The sequence below is a fragment of the Vigna unguiculata genome, chromosome 3, assembly GCF_037176805.1.
Source record: "Vigna unguiculata cultivar grain cowpea cultivar isolate G323 ecotype 2 chromosome 3, ASM3717680v1, whole genome shotgun sequence".
NCBI classification, from domain to species: Eukaryota; Viridiplantae; Streptophyta; class Magnoliopsida; order Fabales; family Fabaceae; genus Vigna; species Vigna unguiculata.
This window is the reverse complement of record NC_140794.1, coordinates 13,652,715-13,673,581: the sequence shown is the minus strand read 5'-3', so window position 1 is coordinate 13,673,581 and position 20,867 is coordinate 13,652,715. Positions and strand designations below refer to the sequence as shown.

General features: G+C 30.3%; 2 protein-coding genes across 2 annotated transcripts; both read right to left on the bottom strand.

Moving 5' to 3' along the window:
- Positions 1–3,350: 3,350 nt before the first annotated feature.
- LOC114175053 (uncharacterized) lies at positions 3,351–9,356 on the bottom strand. Its single transcript, XM_085670258.1, has 12 exons — positions 9,269–9,356; positions 9,111–9,167; positions 8,755–8,811; positions 8,558–8,671; positions 8,418–8,474; positions 8,153–8,329; positions 8,007–8,063; positions 7,499–7,928; positions 6,472–7,409; positions 5,671–6,382; positions 5,082–5,587; positions 3,351–5,011 (listed from the first exon to the last, which is right to left on the bottom strand). Exons 1-12 carry the CDS (start codon positions 9,354–9,356, stop codon positions 3,351–3,353), a joined length of 4,854 nt encoding a protein of 1,617 aa, XP_085526384.1.
- A 3,178-nt stretch (positions 9,357–12,534) lies between these two features.
- LOC114175052 (uncharacterized) lies at positions 12,535–19,372 on the bottom strand. The gene is made up of 16 exons (XM_028059806.2): positions 19,292–19,372; positions 18,857–19,222; positions 18,693–18,777; positions 17,577–17,608; positions 16,797–16,886; positions 16,524–16,700; positions 16,014–16,226; positions 15,071–15,151; positions 14,004–14,271; positions 13,809–13,905; positions 13,605–13,726; positions 13,433–13,517; positions 13,213–13,345; positions 12,978–13,132; positions 12,766–12,886; positions 12,535–12,669 (listed from the first exon to the last, which is right to left on the bottom strand). Exons 1-16 carry the CDS (start codon positions 19,370–19,372, stop codon positions 12,535–12,537), a joined length of 2,241 nt encoding a protein of 746 aa, XP_027915607.2.
- Positions 19,373–20,867: the final 1,495 nt, after the last annotated feature.

The window sequence follows — 20,867 nt, the reverse complement described above, 5'->3', positions numbered from 1 at the left end:
TATGACATACATGCTAGAATCACAAGTACATCCAGTATAAGTTTATAAAAATTGAGATAAATAAAAATCTAAGTCTAAATCTATGCATTTTTCAAACTGATATATATTTTTTCTTCATGAAGGTCTTAATTTTCAATATGCGTTGCTTCTATTAGAAACACATAAGCAGACATGTCAAAGTGAGCCAACCCGGCTCACACAGGTTGACTCACCACGAGCCGGAGTGAGCCAGAAATTTTGCAACCCGTCTTAACCCACTACGGGTTGGTGGGTTAAGTAGGTTGGCTCACCAACCCACATAAAAAATTATTTATATATTTATTTCTAAGTATTCAAATATTTAAATATTTTTTTAAGAAACCCATGAGATGTTAATCAAAGTAAAATCAAGAACCAATGTCTTCATCATGCTCACCACCAATATATGATGAATTGTTTCCAAGAAAGTGTCCATATTGTTCTAGAAAACATGGCTAATATTACACATTTTCTGTCATATTATTCAACAAAATATAAATAAAAAAATACACATTTTTATCATGCTAATTTAGAAAATTTATTTATAAGACGGTTGCATGAGTAATTCACTATAAAAATTATATTTAAAGATTAAAGTATTAACGTATATAACTTGACAATCAAATTAATGAAACATTAAAACTATTCAAATATTATTGAGCAACATTCTAGCATTTAAAAATATGAAATTGTGAACCTATATAATTAGGAGTAGTAAACAATTATTAAAAAAAATTGTAAAAAAATATTGGTGGGTTAAGTGGGTCAACCCACCCTCAACCCGGCTCGAACCCATTTAATCCGTGGGTTAAGTGAGCCGGATTGAGTTTAACCCACTTTTGAAAAAAACTGAATTTTTCTGAACCCAACCCGGTTCAAACTTGTGGTGAGCGGGGTTAGCTCACGGTTTGAAACCCATTTTGACATCTCTACACATAAGGTAAAATGTGGAGAAAAAGAGTATTTGTTATATCCATAAATATTAACAATACAATGATATATATGCTCAGACTAGACACCAGGTGAGTCACCATATTTACCTAACATAAAGATAAAATGACACCTCACCTAATGTTGTAATAAAAACAGAATACGTATATAAGAATGATATTCTAGTAGTCCTTCTCAAACTTAAGGTTATTGAAAATAATATATAACATTGAGTTTGTTATGTAAGGTAGAGAAGTGATCATGGGAGAGAGGTTTGGTTAATATATCAACAACTTAATCTACAGTAGGGATGTGATGAACAACTAAGGAGTGATTTAATACTTTTTCCCTTACAAAGAAGATTTCAAATTCTGTGTGTTTGGTTTGGGAGTGTAGGACATGATTATGACTTAATGCAACTACACTATGATTAACACAATAAATAATAGGAGTGGTACATTATATTTTGAGTTCATGAAGAAGAGATTGCAGCCATAGGATTTCAGTAGTAGTAATAGCAAGATTGCGGTATTTTGCTTCAGTACTTGAATGACCAACCAAGGTTTGTTTCTTAGACCACTAAGATACAAGAGTAGGACGCAAGAATATACAAGCACTAGAAGTGGAACAACGATCATCAATGTCAGATGCCCAATTTGAATCGCTAAAGGTTGTGATAGAGTACTGATTTTGTATTAGAGAGGCAGACTCAATGTGTAAACCACAAGACAAAGTGCCTTTCAAGTGATGCAGAATACGTTTAACAACTTTCTAATGTTCAAGAAGAGGTTGTGCCATGAATTGACAAAATTTATTCACATTATACCCAATTTATGGTCTCGTGATGGTGACATATTGTAATGCACCAACAATAGAGTAATAAAGAGAGGGATTATCCATATATTCAGAACCTAGTTTGGAGAGTTTGAGACCACTGGGAAGATGGGTAGTCATACCTTTGGCAATAGACATGTCAGCGCGATGAAGAAGTTCACAGATATACTTGCCTTGAGATAGAAGAAAAGAGCCTCCCGAAAGTTGTTTAACCTCAATGCCTAAAAAATATTCAAGATGTGCAATTTGTTTTAGAGCAAAGACCGAACTCAATTTGGAAATAAGTAATTGAATCAAAGTTTGAGATGAACCTGTGAAGATGATATCATCTACATAAATAAGGACATAGAGATTGTCAGCATCAAAAGTTTAAAACTAGCAATTTCTCTTTAAATAAAATATATATGTCAACCTCAATGTGAAGGTAACCCTTGTTCAGAGTAATTAGGAAAGAAATTTTGATTTTTTTATAGGCTAAAAATGGGTTACAAAGGAAGATAATTTTTTTCTTGATAAAGAAACATGGTCACACATCATTTCAACTTATGATTGTTTTACTTTCAAAAGCTTTAATCCAAAGGGAAAAAAATAAAATCACATTAAAGGTTGCCCCTTGTTTGCCCTTGCTTTTTTTGTATTATTTTATATTTTTTTGTCTTAATTTTTGCTGAGACTTCCCTTTAGGGTTTTCAGTCTAGCAGATTTTTCGTCATTTTTTTGTTTTCCTTTTTTTTTTCCTGTGTTCAGAGACTCACTCCAATTTGAATTCATTATAAGGCACATGCCCTCTTTATGATGGTCCTCAATGGAATACAAAAGAAAGATTTATCGGGGGAAATGAATTTGAGCAATTTCATGTATACAAATTATAGCAATGTTTAAAAAATATGCCACTTTTCATAAAAAAATTATTTATTTATTCAACTAATTGATTTGACCAAAGAATAATTTATTTTCTCCTTTTATTTTCTTTTTCACTTTTCGCAAGATTCCATGAATTTATTAACAAAAAATGGGAAACAATTAATTTTGAATTTATTGTAGTGCAACTTTTTTTTTTCAGGATGTTGTGTTGATGCATGTTATGTGTTATGCAAGGTGACATGAAAATATAAGATGTTAGGAATTTGGAAGTTACCTATACACGTGTAAATATACTAACAACATATGGATGCATGTTATACACTAGTCTTTCTACCCGTGCAACGCACGGGTTATTTTAAATGTAATATTTTTGATAATAAGAATTGATTTTGTAATATTTATTAACTTCTAAAGTTATAATATAATTTCTTTAAAAAAATAACAATAAAAGAAGACCAAATTACATACCTATCATCTATTTTTGGTTAATCAACTTTATAACTTCCTTTGGTACACAAATTTGATTACTTCTTAAATCAGCATGATGTTCATTGTAAGCCTTGGACTTTACGCAATAGATCCTGCATTGAACAACAAAATTATAACAAATATTTTAATTACAACAATAGATCATGCATCTATATTTATACAAACTTTCAAATAAAAAGAAAATTAGAAATGACATACCTACAATGTGTTCATTGTCAAAGAGTTTCAAAAATTTCTTTGTAGACAACAATTTTAGTTGTGTTTGTGATATTTCCATTTTCATCCAATATAAGTATTTTCAATCCTCTCTTGGTTTTCACTCTAGAAATAGCAACATATAGTTGGTCATGTGTGAATACAGGTTGTGGAAGATAAAGTCCCACTCTAGAAAGTGTTTTTCCTTGACTTTTGTTAATTGTCATTGCAAAGCATAATGAAATTGGGAACTGTCTTCTTTGGAATTTGAAAGGCAATCCTGAATCAGATGGCACTAAATCCATTCTTGGAATAAAAATTTTGTCACCAATGTTTTTTCCAATAATTACAGTTGCAGAGATTACATTTTTACCCAGATGGTTGACTTGCAATCTTGTGCCATTGCAAAGACCTTTTGCTTGATCAATATTTCTCAAGAGCATAATTGGCACACCTGTTTTGAGCTTGAGTTTATGATTTGGTATCCCTGAACATTTGATATCATTTAAAAATTCAGATGTAAACCATTCAGATTGAACTTCATCTTGTTCATCAGATTGGCAAGGTGTATCTGAACTTAAATAAGTCACCTCTTCACCACCTAATAAAGACAACATGAAATCATTGACTTGCTCTACAGAATCATTAGTTGGGCACAAGATTGCTCCATCATCAAAATAATTTGGATTCATCATGTTAACCACAAATTGAGGATAGACAAATTCAACCAATGACAATAAAGGTACATCTGTATTTATAATAAGTAGCTCTTCTGGAATTTCTACCATGCACTCACCATTCTCATTTACATCCATTTGGCCATCTCCAATTTTCAATATCCAATCAGCGAATTCTTTGATATCATTGGCTGTTTGATTGTTTGTTGTTGTACTTAATCTCATGTTCTTGGACAGTTTGAGCACTTTACAACAATTCCATAACTCTGAATAGTTGATGGCTAATTTGATGATATCAAACCTAGATCCTTTCTTTATAACGGGTAGAATTTGTCTGAAGTCACCTCCCAAGACAACTGCTTTGCCACCAAATGGTTTGTCATTATTGGCATCATCAACATTTCGCATAATATCTCTTAGTGTTCTATCAAATGCCTCAAAGCACATTCTATTCATCATTGGTGCTTCATCCCAAATAATTAAATTGGTTGCCATCAGAAGTTTAGCACGGAGAGTACCTTGCGCTATGTTGCAAGTTGATTCATCATTAATTAACAGTGGGATGCAGAATGTAGAGTGTGCTGTTTTTCCACCAGGAAGTAGTAAAGAAGCAATTCCACTTGATGCTACGTTCAAAACAATCATGCCCTTACTTCTTAGAGCAGCTGACAATGTCTTCCACATAAACATTTTACCTGTACCACCATAGCCATATAAAAAGAAGAATCCTCCCTTCTTTGAAACAACTGCTATCATGATATCCTGATATACATGCATTTGTTCATCATTGAGTGCTTTAAGCAAAATATCATGTTCTTTTGCCATGTCTTCTTTATTGTATTGCAGCTCATCAACAATAAATCTGTTATTGAATGTATGTACATCTGAAATATCAAGTTGAGGTAATGAAGGATAATCTTTCAAACATCTACCATTTGACATTAGCATTTCTTGTATTTCCATGAGACATATTTTTTGTAATTCAGCAGTCTCAATTTGAAGACCTGCATGAACAAAATAATGCAATTAAAAGATGTGTTTTTATTGAATTACAAAAATAACAATATAAAATACCTGGTAATCTCATTTCCTTTCTCTTTTGGTACAAAATTCCATCACATAAGATACTCCATGTAGAATTCCAAACTATATCTGGTTTAGAAATTGTATTCATGGACAACAAAGTAACAAATAATCTTCTAAGTTGATACCCCGAAGCAAATTCACTTGCTTCTTTGATTGCATCAATATATTCTTTATCGTTTGCCAACAATCCCAAAGCATAGCAAGCATCTTGGTATGTTTCATCAAATTTCCCATCAATGGTCTTTATGCTTTCATAATCAATACAACCTTTTTGAATTGTGAGTAATATCCTCAAATAATAAAGTTCTCCAGAGCCCGAAGGAATATAAGTAAGTCTACCAATGTTGTAGCCTTTCTTCCTTGGTTTCCATTCTTTTTCTTTAGCAAACCACACAAATTTGCTTGGAAATTCAGAATAAGTCAATTCTTTTCCTTCTGTATAAACTTTGTTAGCCTCAAACCAAGCTAGAAACATTGTGTTAGCATTTTCGTACCTGTTGCAAATCACATTAATATCATCATATAAACTTTGTTAGCCTCAAACCAAGCTAGAAACATTGTGTTAGCATTTTCGTACCTGTTGCAGATCACATTAATATCATCATTATCTTTAAACAAAGTTGATTGTTGTCCAGGAAGATGGAATGTCAATCTCTGAACAGGAGGCCATCTGTGATGGATGTCAAAAGCAAATATTCGCCAAGCTGCTTCACATGGTGATAGATACCTACAATCATAATACCTCTTGATCTCATCAATAATGGTTTCTTTGTCACATTGTGCAGAGTTGTTGCTTATTTTAAGAGTAGCTCTGTCAGGACCCTTGTTGACATATTTGAACAAATATTTTATTGAATTGGTCTTGTTGCAATACTCTGTATTCACGTGAGCTTGATACCTCATTAGAAGTGGTGGATTGTAAGGAACAACACTTCTGTTGTCCAGCTTAATTCCATTCTTCTCAACAAATCTACCATTATCAAGTCTTCTATAGCATGGATATCCATCTTCATCAATATAAGTTGAAGATGTGAATTTTTTAGGATAAAATTTGGAACATCTTCCTTCTTTCATGCATGGTGAAGTATATCTCGCAGGTCCGCATGGTCCATGAATCATGTAACTTGCTACAACTTTTTCCAATTTTGGATACAAATCCGCATTGGGCAATTCAGCTGATATTACTTTATCAATATCAGTTGAATTTTTCAATTTGCTTTCTCCATCCAACCATAAAAGTATATGTGCATGAGGTAAACCTCTCTTTTGAAATTCTACTGTGTACATTCCTGCATATATAACAGAACAAATTAAATAGTTTAAAAAATGTAATTTCAAAAATATTCAAAAAGTCTATACTAATGGTTATAGAACATACCTGCAGTGGTTTTTCCAAAGAAGTCCTTTTTTCTGAAATCTGTCATCATTTCATCCAGCTTCATTTTGAATACTCTACATACAATATCAGGTCTATCTGATGGTGACAACCCTTTTGGTAAAATAAAGTCTCTTATTTCGCTCCAATTGACATTGCATGTTATAGTAATGAACAAATCAGGATAGCCAAATTTTTTACAAATAGCCATAGCATCTTGACAATTGTTGAACATGTATCTTGTACCACCAGTGAATGAAGCAGGTAGTACAATACGTCTTCCAATTAAAGAAGGATCTGTCTCTCCTCTATTAACAGCCTCTTGTAATCCATTAAGAATATCACAACGAATTAACTTTTGATTAGCTCTAATGAACGACAGTCGTTGTGCTTCCACCATTGTATAACAATCAACCAAAAACTGTTGGAATAATCGACATGCATTCACAATATTTCCAGGTTCTATAGATCTTTGTTGTATTCTAAATGCAATAAATTCTCGCAACGAAATTCTAATTCTGACCCTGGATTGACTTCTTGAATGAGACTCTCTGATTGGAATATCTTCTTGATAACCATCTTCTCCATATGGAAACATTAGAGGATACTGAAGTGGAATGAAAGCTGTGTGAGTTTCATGCAGTCTTGTTAATTCACCAGAAAATTTTTTGACAATGATATCTCTGCCTACATCCAGATTGCCAAAATCACCAACTATTAGAGCAGCTATTTCATCACATGAAGGTGTGTTGTATACTCTAGGGTCTTTGTTTCTGCCTCTAAATAGTCTTAGTATGAAATCTGATTCCATATGTTGCAATGACAATTCTCTTACTCTTCTGAAAGATTTCGCAAGAACATTGTGAGTGTCAATCATTTGAATCAAATCAGCAACCAATGATTGATCTAGATCAGATTCCTTGCTGTTAGACCTAAAACATAATAAAGAAAAGAAATAACTTAATAAACAGATGTATTTCAGCAAATAACTTGAGCATATATGTTACTCATTTCAACTAAGCTGAAATGCTTTAGTCTGTTACTCAATTCATTTTCGGTGTCATATATGTAAAGTTGTGCAAACTTTGGCTTTGATCCACGTTCTGGCAATAAACTTCCAATACGACGATAGTTCTGACCATTAAGAATAAATTGTGTTGAAGCAGAACCATTGTTCATTGAAGTATCTATCTTACCACCAATTGAAGTAAATGAAAACATGCTATTGTACAGTCTTATATTCTGTAAAAATGATTTACTTCTACGATCTACACCATTTAACAAACCTTCAAGAAGATCAGGTGGTTTTTTTAGTAGTGGAATTTGTACTTTTCCCTTTTGACAACATAATGAAAATTGAACTTGCTTTGATGTGTTACTTTTTTCTGCTCTTTCTTCATACCACAGTTGAGCTTGACAGTATTGGCATTCCAAGCAAGGATCTCCAATATTGAGTAGTTCTGAACAAAAACATAAAGCATTAGCACCTCAAGTAATATTTTATGTATGAAATTCTGTACAATTTTGTGTGACTTTACCTTGTAACTCTCCTTTGCAATACAACTCGTTTGTAATTGTAGTACTTGTACTATCTCCTACAATATTAGCAAAATGAAAAGTAATTACTAATTTAAAAAAGGAATTTATTGAAATCAATCACTTAGCAATTCAAGATCTGAATTACCTTCATATGTTGTTCTTGTTGAATCATCATTTCTTGTGTCTGAACAATGTTGTTCTGTTGTTGTTTCATCATGAAGATTGAATCTGTTTTGAAGTGATTGTATGACTTGAAAAGGATATTTGACAACTTTATTGTTAGAGACAGAATATGAATGATTTTGAAATCCAAATGTGGCACCTATGGAAAAGAATTATTAAAACAATTATGTTATATTCAAAGTCATTATCAGTATGAACTTTTGTATATATGAGTCAAACCTACTTACCTGCACTGCAATTGTAATTATTTTGTACATAACTTCTGTGAATGCTATTGCTGACAACTGAAATCATTAAAAAAAATGAATAGAATCATTAGAAATCATTAAAGATCAATGTAGAAATACAGCTAAATGTAGAAATTTACCACAAGGAGTATTGTATGTTATAGTAGAAGCTGAGGATTGTGAAGTCATTAAGTTTATTTGAATTGGATCTTCAACTAAAGTAGTTGAAGAATTTGATATATTGTTTCCAGACACTGCATTAAAATAAACAATTGTTTATAATTTGTTAAAGTGATATTGCAATAGTAATCTTAAAAAACAAACAAATATAACTTACCAATTGTTGACTGAAATCTTGATTTAATACTGTGAAAATTATTGTTGTTTTCCAAATCTGAAAAATGTTTATTGTAGCAGCATTTTATGTCCAACAATACAAAACAATACATATGGCATTCATGTAACAACAATGTAACAACACTGTTTAAAGAAAGAGGTAAGAAGAAGAATACTTACTAAGATGCAACTCTTGTAATGGCTTCCTTTGGATACTGTTATGGACTAATTTATCAGATTCACTTCTTTTATCTATTATTAAAACAGCAAAGATATTTGATTATCAATCTATGTTGTGAAGTTCAAATCAAAATATATTTTTTCAAATAGAGAAAAAATGAACTGAAATTTTTATACTTTGAGAACAATGGTTGGCGATTTTTGGTTTTTTTCTTGCATTCTGTTCTTTGTAATCTGCAAAGAAGATATAAACATAGAAATGCAGAATTTGTAAATAAATGTTTGATGAAGAGATTGTGCAGTCAAATGATTCAAGGTCTATGTTAGAAGATTACCTGCATGTTGATTACTTCTTGCATTAAACCTTTGTTGTAGCACCAACTTCCTCCTCAGCCTTGCATTTTTACAATCGTTTTCCTCCATTTCAGCAGAAAACATATGGAATACTTTCAAAGGTGTCAATGGAATAAACAAAAAGAAAGATAAGTTGACTCAATGGATGAGAAAGTGTTCTCTGTTTTATTACTATATTGGTGAATGATTTTTATAAACTTTTTTTTGGAGATTGTACCTCTAATCACAATTTTGGAAACAAAAATATTTGTAATTGTAATAGGAAGCAATTGTAAGACTACCAAAAGTATTTAGCAGTAGACTAAGATTATAAATAGTAAGAGCATGCAGTGGTGACTGGTAATAGATCAGAAACATTCATATATATAGTAATTCTTTGATATTTGATTTGTTCTTACAGGGAACAAAAAATCTGCTTTTTATGTAGGTACTACAACACGTCTTTTTTATGCAGTACTATATATAGTAGAACAAAAAGTACAGTTTCATACCAAGTATGTGCCATTCTTTTTTCATGATGTCTGCAAAATTATAACATGTATCCATAATGTATGTTTACGTATAACATACTAAACCAAGATATATCCATACATGTATGTTTACTTATAACATATTTAATTATGTTTAATTATAACTCATTTGAATATGTTAAATTAAATTCTAGTATGTATGAATTAGAGTCGATGAATTAAAGATTAAGAATAAACTTTTGATTGGAATTCATAGAATTTGAGACAATGTGCAAAGAAATTTCATTAATAACAAAATAGAACAATACATATGCATTGCTGAATATATATGAACTTGTAGCTTGAAAACTACCTAAGTAGCAGACATGAAAACAAAACTAATTATAATTAAAAGTTTCAAATAACACCATAAAAGAAACTGTAAATTAAAGATTACAATATGTAAGCACTTTGACATTCTGATTGCTTTTCATCTAATCAACTTCAAACACCAAGTCAATAGGTTGATCAAATCCATGAGCAGTACAAAATTCCTTCCACCCACTTCCTATTTTGTTAGACTTCTTTGGATGATTTCTCAAGAGTAGTTTGCACTTCACTATTTCGTGCGGTCCATGAAGAAGAATGTATTTAAATCTTCCTTGACGAAGATAATTGCCAAAATCAGAAGGCAAATCCTAACACATAGAATGTAATTAAAGAAATCAATAAAAATTATTTATCAGTTTAAGATATCGATTAAATTTATTTAAAAAATTAAAATACATTAATATAAATATAAATTAAATGAATCTCACCAGATGGCTAGCATGGCATTGGTTTGGATTCAGAAATATGCAAAAATGCAACTTCGGTCCATTGAAAAGTGGTTCATCTGCTTGAAGTCTTTTAAGAAAACGTCCAATAGATAAAGGTTTGCATTTACTTGGAAAAACAGTGATGTGGAAGCAAGAATGACCAACATATCCAAAATAAATACTGTGGTTATCGTGTAGTTCATAAAATTCCCTTAAATCATTCCATCCTCCTATTACCATTGGTTTCTATAAATTCTTGTTATAAGTGACGACATGTCTATTGCGTTCTTCATCTGTTAAAGTCCATTGACGTTGAAGATCGTGATCATAAAGAATGGCGAATGCATGATCCACAAACCCAACAACCTCCAAGGATATAATTTATTTGAACAACGACATAGATTAGTTGAAGAAAAAATGATAATATAATTTCAAATCCGTGAAAAAAAATAAGAAGAGTAGAAGAATTTTTGTAAAACCAAAACTGTATATAAAAATATACCAAAGACGTACCTCATCCTCAAGGTGGATAATACAGAACTGGTACCTACTCATTCTATTAACAACTTGTTCTTGGTTGAAGTTGTTGTCCATTTGGTAGGACTTTCAGAATGGAAGTAGAAATAGAGTAGTAAAAATGGAGAATATGACGGAACTTATCTTCAAGTGTGGTTCTGATGGTAGAATGAAGATCATCATTTATAGAGGAAAAATCCCCCATGAAAAGACGGGACGATTACAAATAGATTTCAAAACAGTAATGTAATTATTACTTTGGAAAACGGGAAGACCATTAAAAGCACAATATAAAATATTACGTTATAAAATATTTTAAAAATATAATAATATCATAATATAATATAATATATAATAAAATTAAGACTTATTTTTAGAATAAAGTAACAACCAAAATCCATATATATATAACATATAGAGATAAATATTAATATATATATCTATATATTATATTAAGACAAATGGAATCAAAATTGACGTAGTAAGTTAATATATAATAATTGGTTGTAAATTTATGATATATTAAATTTTTTTTTTAGATATATGAGAATGAAAATGGAATTTATTTAATAAACTTGGTAACCATTACAAAGAAAAATGATTCAAATTTGTGTATGGCAGCCAATTCTGTTGCCATAACTTAAAATGTGACAACATTTAATTAGTTTGCCAAATATATATTATTTATGAAAACCAATGTAAATAAGAAATGAGAATTTCTAAATTCGGTTGTTTAAGAAAAATATATGATGCATTTATGAAAATAAATATAACTAATAAATTTGAATTTCTAAATAAGTTTATGATAAAAGTTATTTTATTATTATAATAAATAATTGATAAATAATTGATGGTAAAACATAATATCACTTTTAAAACGTTTTGATGTAGCTGGCAGTAAGTTTGTTGACAATAATTGAAAAATGTCAACAATATTTGACAAACCAGCGGATGGAAGAAATAAAATTATACAATTTGTAACAAATAAAACCATAATAAAAGCATAATATAGTAATAATCAAATTAAACATCAAAGTTATAGTTTAAAGGAAATTGAAGACATAACCATGCGTACACATATTACAGTCCCAAATTGTCAGACATAAAAGAAATTGTCTTCAAATATTAAAACTAAAATCATCTATTGTTTGACTATTTTTTCCTTCTTAATATTTCTTTTTAGCAGCTTCAGTGGAACAGTGTCTTCTTCGATGAATTCAAGTGATAAGGTCTTCTTTGCAGATTATCTCTTAAGTGAAGTGTTACCATCCTCATTCGTAGCAGTATCTTTGATTAAGTCAGCAGATTGGGATGCACACTCAATTGTTTCTTTGGTAAATCTAACTAATAAATCCTATAGTACAGTTTAAAAACAAATAGAATTAATAAAATAATACGTCATTAACAAAAAATGAAATTTACTAAATTTGTATACCTCGGCAATATCAACAGTAGACTCATTGACTACACGCTGTTTTTCTTCACTCTGAAAGATTGTTCAAGTTTGAAAGTTTGATCGTTCCTACTTTCAACTTTAAACAGCAGACTTTTATTAACTAATTCTTCAAACTCCTTAGGAAAATTCCCACAACCATTCATCTACGATAACAAAGTAATTTAAAATCATATTCAGAGAGATATATCGCACTATGCTTATTACTGTATATATATAAGTTGATATATTCAAGAGTATACCTTATCATGAGACTCTAACATATCAGCACAGGTTTTTTTGAAAAGGGTGGTTGCATCCCTATCAAACAGAACAAATGTGGTGGAATCGGATGAGTCAATAACTCGAACCTTAATCCTATATCTGTAAAATATATAAAAGTATTAATTCCCAAAAGTGTAAATTATAATCATATATGTAAATTGGCATTAAGTTTAATAAAGTTAAAGTTAACCTTGGAAAGACTTTTATAACATGCTTGTTACACTTCTCGCAAAAGAACATCTTTGAATCTGGATAAACAGCTTTGTTGCAAACACAAGCCGTATACCACCAGTCATCCTCATCCAAGATATGGTTAATGGTTCCAAACAATATGAAAGTTGCAACCTTTGAATATATAAAAGATTAATGAAAAAAGGTATTGACAACAACAAAATTACATGAAATAATTTAGAAGTCATTCTAACCTCTTTACAATCTTTAAGACCTTGAATAGTCGTCCTAGGTGTAAGAGTTAAAAAGTCTTCTTCCACAGTATGTTTGGAAGTCTGAGACAACTGCGTTAATCCTTGAGAGGGAGATTCATTGTTCTCAATCATCCTGGGCAATACAAATTAAAGTTAAAAAAATGGATTAACTAAAAAATTAGAAAGTATTGCAATAAATGAATAACAATTTGAACATTACCTTGATTTAAGTTCAGATGCCTCCTTGAAGTTAACATTGTACTTAATCCTAGTGCAGAACTTGCAATTTTGAAGTTGAACCTTATCTAAATTTAAAAACATAGTGTATGTGAAAGTACCATGGTAATAAAAATTGTAATATAACAAAAGTAAAAGAAGTCACAGAAGTTTACCTTGAAAAGTTTTGACTTTCGCAAATTCTATACTTATAGCACAATTTTGTACTTCTCCACTTGAAAGAAATACATTCAGTTCATCGACATAAATACCAAACAAAGTACATTCTATTCGAAACCTAAACATTCAATAAATGTTATGTCAAATCATTATTTAAACAGAAATAAAAAGGTATGTAGTATATCATAGAAATAAAATACCCATCAGCTTCTATTGCAATGACATTTAATTTTGTTGTCTTTCCATCAACTTGCAATTCTCTTTCAGTACCCACTCCGACCAGTAATCCCAATACATCTAAATAAAAAATAATAAAAGTCATAACATAAAATGACGAAATAATTGTTGATAACTAAAATATATGAATGGTAGAAAAACAAAAAATATTAAGTTACCAACTAAATAATCAGTATCGAATCCAGTGGTTGTCAATAATGACAAAGGTGTGTATTGTGGTTTGACATCAGGAACCAAGTTACCATCAAGCAAACTAACTTTGGTACCAAACTGGAAATTAATCTTATAAGGGTGGTGCGTAGTTCTGTATATTCCAGAATTTGGAGCAACACTGAAATTTTGTATGGCATAAACATGACCTTCAGAAATTTCAGTCTGGAATTTGTAAATTAGAGTACGTCTGATGGAAGCATGTATTTTAGAACCCTGAAATACATCAATATAATAAAGATAAAGATGTTTAACATACAGATATTTTGTTCATAACAATGATGGTAAATAATTAGACGAATAATAATCTCTTTGTCTTGAATAACCAACTCCATGGAAAAAGGACACCTCTGTTTAGTGAAATCTGGAACGAACCATGAACGTATCACCCTAACGATGATATTCCAGTTCTCCTTTTCTGGAGTAACTTGGCTTACATTTTGAGTTTGCTTTTGAACTTCAGAGAGAGACATGTTGATCTCAACACAAAGATATTCAAGAAATGGAAGTAAAAAAGTAAGTACTACATTGGTGACATATTTAAACTCACATAAAAAAGATAATAAAGAATTATAAAATATTTTAGTAAGAAAAATAAAAAAAATAATAAAAGGTTCAAAGCAGCTATAGAGTAATATATATCTGTTTGGTCAAGGATAGTAAGAAAAAGATAACATGAATTTGGCAAATTTTGAAAAAGTAAAGGTTCATACGTTATTGGATTGTAAAATTTGAAATGGTTAAAGAAAGCAAGAGGTACAAAAGCATTAAGTAATCTGCAAACATGGAGTAATAGACATGACATGTTAATAGAAAAAAAAAATTTGACCTATGTTTACAGAAATCATACTATCATTTTCTTGTGAAAACTGCGAAAAACAGCTATTGATGTCAGAAACCAGTAATGTGTTGCAATGGTTTTTTTCAGAGGTTTCATATAAAAGGAAAATAAAGCAAAAAAAGCTTTCTGATGAAGATGAACCATTAAAAGCTTACTTTGAAATGAAAACATTACCTCTTCGCGTGATGTATTGAGCAGTGAACCATTAATTGAATCACTAATATGGAAACAATGAAGATCTGGAAAAAAGTATGGCTGCATAAACAAATAATTTTAAGAAAGAAGCAATGTGCGAAGATGTTTTTTCAGGATTTGTTAACAAATGAACAAAATGTACAACTGTACAAAAGAACATATGAACTGCTACGCTTCATGTCGAACTATATTTGTTATCAAAAACAAATGAAGGACATACCTTTCGTGGAATATGGTTTGTATGAATCCAGACTTGGCAGAGAAAAGAGAACAGTTATTTGGATGAATAATAATTAATTAAAGTGTACAAAACAGTGTTATACACAATATACAATAGTGCGAGAAACTTGCTGGAGAAGACAAAACGGTTGGATAAATTAAAATAATAATATATTAATAACAAATATTCAAAATAACTAAATTCGTATAAAGAATTAATAAAGTAATACATATCAGGGATTGGTACGGAATAAAAAGATGTGGAAAGAATTAAGAAATTTCTCGAGCAGTGCAAAAGTCATATCAATCTACTTTTTTAAAATCATATTAATTTTTAGTTATAATTTTTAAAAATGAGATGTATCTGAAATAAACCATGGTCATATGTTGTAAAATATAAAATTTAATTGAAAAAGCTTTAATGAATGATATGACATTTGGGGGTCTGACATGAATTAAATGGCAAAGATATTCGAGATTATATCAGATTTAAACAGTTGTATTTACCAATATATATATATATATATATATATATATATATATATATATATATATATATATATGTAATGTAAAAAAAGTCTATAATAATTGCTACAAAATATTACATTGGCCATACAAAATAAGTAATACGTTAAAATAATATTGTTTAGGGATGATTTCAGAGGCCATGATAATAGTCAAATATATTAAGAAGCACATTCACATGGCTGCTTGGTTCTTCACCGTCAACCTCAAGAAGTATTATATCTCTTTCCTGTAGTCCATGTAGTTCACAAAACTTTTTCCATCCACTGCCAATCTTCACTGATCTTACTCTAATTAACAACTTGCATTGAACCTGTGCTTTTGGACCATAAAGCACAATTTCTGAGAATTTACTATTGCGAAAATACTTACATAAGTCTGAATTCAAATCCTGCGAAAACCAAAAAAATATTATTACAAAACAAAATTATATATACATTAAAACAAAGATTACAAACAAACAAAATTAATGGTAAAAAGATTACAAAAAAAAGGTAAGAAAGATCACCAGAGAGCTTGATTTCCAGTTGTATTTAGAAAGGCGGAACTCAAAGTGAATTAATTTTGACGTTGTGAGTGGAAGATTTGATCGAACATGACTTTGAAATTTTTGCAAAGTAGTTTCTGAACAGTGATCATAAAGGTGTATTTCAAAAACAGAATTTCCAGTATGCCTTAAGTAACATACTCTGTTTATATCATAGAATTTTCTTATATCACACCACCCATGAGTAATCCTTGGATTATAAATATCCATGTTGAAGGTAACATGGTGCATATTACCATTGTTATCAGAAATTGTCCAAACTGGACCCAGTTCACGGCCTAATGTAATGACAAACAATCGGTTCACGTCACCAAAATCCTTCAGAAAAAAGAGAGTTCATGAAAAATCTATTATTTAAATTCAACAGAGAATAATAATGATGAATAATTTATAAGTGATGAATTAAAAAAAAACCTGTTCTTCGATGAACATAGTGAAGAATCCACCCTTCCACTTAGTTGCAAGTATGGATTGATCACCCAATATGCACTGTTTCGTCGTCATCTAAGTAGATGGTATAAAATATTTAAAATACATTGAAAAACAGAAAACATCATCATCTGAGAAGTGTAGTTCATAAAAAGGTAAAAGTTTAACATGGTTATGATGAAAAACAGAAAATCACGAAACAAATTTTTTGATGTGGACTGTGAAGAGAAGTGTAGTTCATAAAAAAGTTAAAAGTTTAACATGAATACGTTAAAAAAATTTGTAGAAGTGGTTGATGATGAAAAAGAGAATATGACAAATAAAGAAAATGATGATGATGATGGAACAGAGAAAATGATGAAACATTGAAGATGATGAAACATAAAAGTTGCTGAAACAGAAAAGATGATGAAACATAAAAGACGATCATCTACAACTTGTCGTTCATAAAAATATAAAAGTTAAACATGCATACCTTTGTGTAATGGAAAACGATTTGGTATCAGAAAGATTAGCCCAGATGAGTATGAGAAAAATAAGATAAGTTGAAAATTGTAGAGGAAGGTGCGGTTTTTGACTGTGAAGAGAGGTATTAGTAATCAAATGTGTTTGTGATATGGAAAAGAAGATGGTGAGGATAGAGCAGTTTAAAAATGTTTGTGCAATGGAAAAGAAAATGGTGATGATGAAACGGAGAAGATGATAAAGAAAAAGATGATGAACAGAAGCCTAAGTAATAAAAGTGTAATAATTATACATACATACCTTCCGTGTAATGGAGAAGCACTTCTGAAAATCTGATTTAAACAGATGAACACAGATGAGTATACTTGAAAGAAGAGTTATTTGAATGTGAAGAGATGAAACGATAATCAAAGAGTTTTAGTGTTTATTGCGTAGTGCAATCATGATTTTCGTCTTGAAAAGTGTTTGAATGTGAAGAGATGTACCGCTAATCAAAGCGTTTTAGTGCTGATTGCGTAGTCCAATCATGATTTTCGTCTTGAGAAGTGTTTGAAGGTGAAGAGATGTAGCGGTAATCAAAGAGTTTCAGTGTTGATTACATAGAGCAGTCATTAATATCGTGTTGAAAATTGTTTGAATGTGAAGAGATGTAGCGGTAATCAAAGCGTTTTAGTGTTGATTACGGTAATCTGGTCAGTGCATTTAATTTGATCTTGAGAAATGAAAAGAAATTTAAAAAAATGAAACGTTTGTTGGCTTCTGATTTATTATTTAATAATTATAACGTGTAGCAGAGGAGATCCACAGTTTAGTAATCATTATCTCGAGCAGTGCGATATTTAATGCATTTGAAAACTGATTGACAGGTTGATTTGAAGACAATTAAAACCACTTTTTGAAGGCGGTGGAATACAAAAAGCTTTCTAAACAGTCATTTCAAATTTCTATTTCAATTAATATTAAAAAATGGTTAAAAAGATTATAATTCATTTATAACTTATAAGATTCTAATAATAATAATTAATCATAGTTCATTTTGTGTTATGGTCATTATTGTTAAGTAAAAATGAAATTAAGAATAAATTATAGTTACTAAAATTAAGACGAACAAAAAATAATACAAAATAATAAAATACAGATAATAAAAGAGAACAAAATTTAACTTATATATTGAGATATATAATAAATGAATACAAACTAAGAGTCCAATATAAAAAGTTCAAACTAAATAAAATAAAAAATTACAACTTTAAAACCAAAAAAGTGGATAAAGAACTTTGATATCTCTACTTGTTCTTTCACTTTCAACTTCAAAAAATAATTCAGGGTGATCCTCTACAGAGAGTTGATGAAGAGCACAAAAGTCTTTCCAGCCAGATCCTATCTTAACAGACCTACATCTTATTATCAATTTACACTCGACCTTGCCCCTGGGTCCATGTAAAACAACAGAAGAAAGTCCACTCTTTTGGAAATAAGTAGCAAATTCTTTCTTCAAATACTGAAAAAAGAATGTCAAGAGATATTAATTATTATAAAGCAATGGAAATTTAAAATAATATTAAAAATTCAAAACTAACCAGGTGGCTTGCTTGACAGTAGTATGTGGATAGTTCAACAGTAAAATGGATTAAGTTTGACATAGAGAGAGGACGACGTATGGCAACATTGTTGAGGAACTTGGTCTTGATTCCTGTGTTTGCAGAACGTTTAGAGACGTGGATTACGAAAGATGAATTTCCCACGTATTTGAACACAACCAACTTGTCTGACTGATCTCCATAGAAAGATCTTAGTTGGTTCCAGCCTTGAGTAATCATTGGAGTGTGAATATCCATGTTGTAAGTAACATGGTGAACATTACTTTGGTAATCCACAACAGTCCATTTAGCACCAAGGTCCTTCCAATAGCGTATGATGAAGACTCGGTCGACGTGTCCACAATCCTTAAAAGATTACTAAGTTAAGAATAAATAAATAAAAGTATTTATTTAAAATTGAATAAAAAAATATACCTGGTCTTTCAAAAACATAGAAATGAATCCGCCAACCAGATCTGAAGAAAGTATGGATTGTGGTGTGGGCATGGGTTCCATTGAAGCAGAATAGGTTGGTGATGAAGTAAAATTGTAAGAGAAGAAAATGGTTCATAGTAGAGAAATCAGATGTCTGACTTTGAATTGGTAAACACAGGGAATATATATAAAAGAAATAGGAGAAGTCAGACCTGTTGGAAGTATCCGTACAAAGTGAATAGTCTTAAGTGGTAAAAGTAGAGGTTAATAAATACGAATTCAAAAATTAAACGTGAAATAAAAAAAAAATTATGAAACGTCGTAAAAGTATAAGTACAATTTTTTAATGTAATTTTGTAATGTTGCTTTTTTTGAGGATGGTGTATATTTAATACCCTGAATATAATAAACTTTAATAATTATAACGTGTGGCAGGTGATGGATCAGTTTATTCATCATTATCTCGAGCAGTGCAAAATTTAATGCGTTTGAATACTGATTGACAGGTTGATTTGGAGATTTATAAAAGCAGTATTTGAAGCGGTCAAGGGTGATTTGAAAAATGTGCAAATGAAAACGAATATTGGGTTAAAATTTGTAGATTTGGTGATAGAATGAATTATTAAAAAAAACCAATAACGAAAAAAAAATGAAAGAGTTTAAGAAAGAAAAATAAAGAACATGAAGGGTTTGTACATTTACACTATATTTTGCCAAAATATAGTGTAAGTTGGTAACAATAAAGAGATCTGCTGATTAAATGTTGTATTAAAAAAAACCATGAACGAAAAAAAAAACTGAAAAAGAGATTTGAAGGTAGAAAAGTAAAGAAGATGAACGGTCTCAAAAGTGAAAAAATACAGATAAGCAACAGTTAGATATACATAAACAGAAAAAAAAGTTAGATCAAAAGTTTATTTCAAACCTGATGTTAAATCTGCGGCAGTGAACCATATTAGAAATGTAGCAAACCTAGAAAATACCATGATGCAATAAAATTGTTAGGTATGACAAAATAAAAGAATAATGAGTTGTTCGCTGGAGAAAAGTAGAAATAACCACGAAATCTGGGTAATAAAAAAACGCATGAAGGTAATCCACAAAGATAGATGAAAACGACTTCTGGGTTTAGAAGTCTAAAATAACGATTGAAAAAGATAGATCTCACAAAAAAGAAGAAGAAATGAGTGTTTCGGTTGAGAAAACTCTAAAAAAAATTGCTTTGAAGGTAACAATAAAGAGATCTGCTGATTAAATGCTGTATTAAAAAAAACCATGAACGAAAAAAAAACTGAAAAAAAGATTTGAAGGTAGAAAAGTAAAGAAGATGAACGGTCTGAAAAGTGAAAAAATACAGATAAGCAACAATTAGATATACATAAACAGAAAAAAAAGTTAGATCAAAAGTTTATTTCAAACCTGATGTTAAATCTGCGGCAGTGAACCATATTAGAAATGTAGCAAACCTAAAAAATACCATGATGCAATAAAATTGTTAGCTATGACAAAATAAAAGAATAATGAGTTGTTCGCTGGAGAAAAGTAGAAATAACCACGAAATCTGGGTAATAAAAAA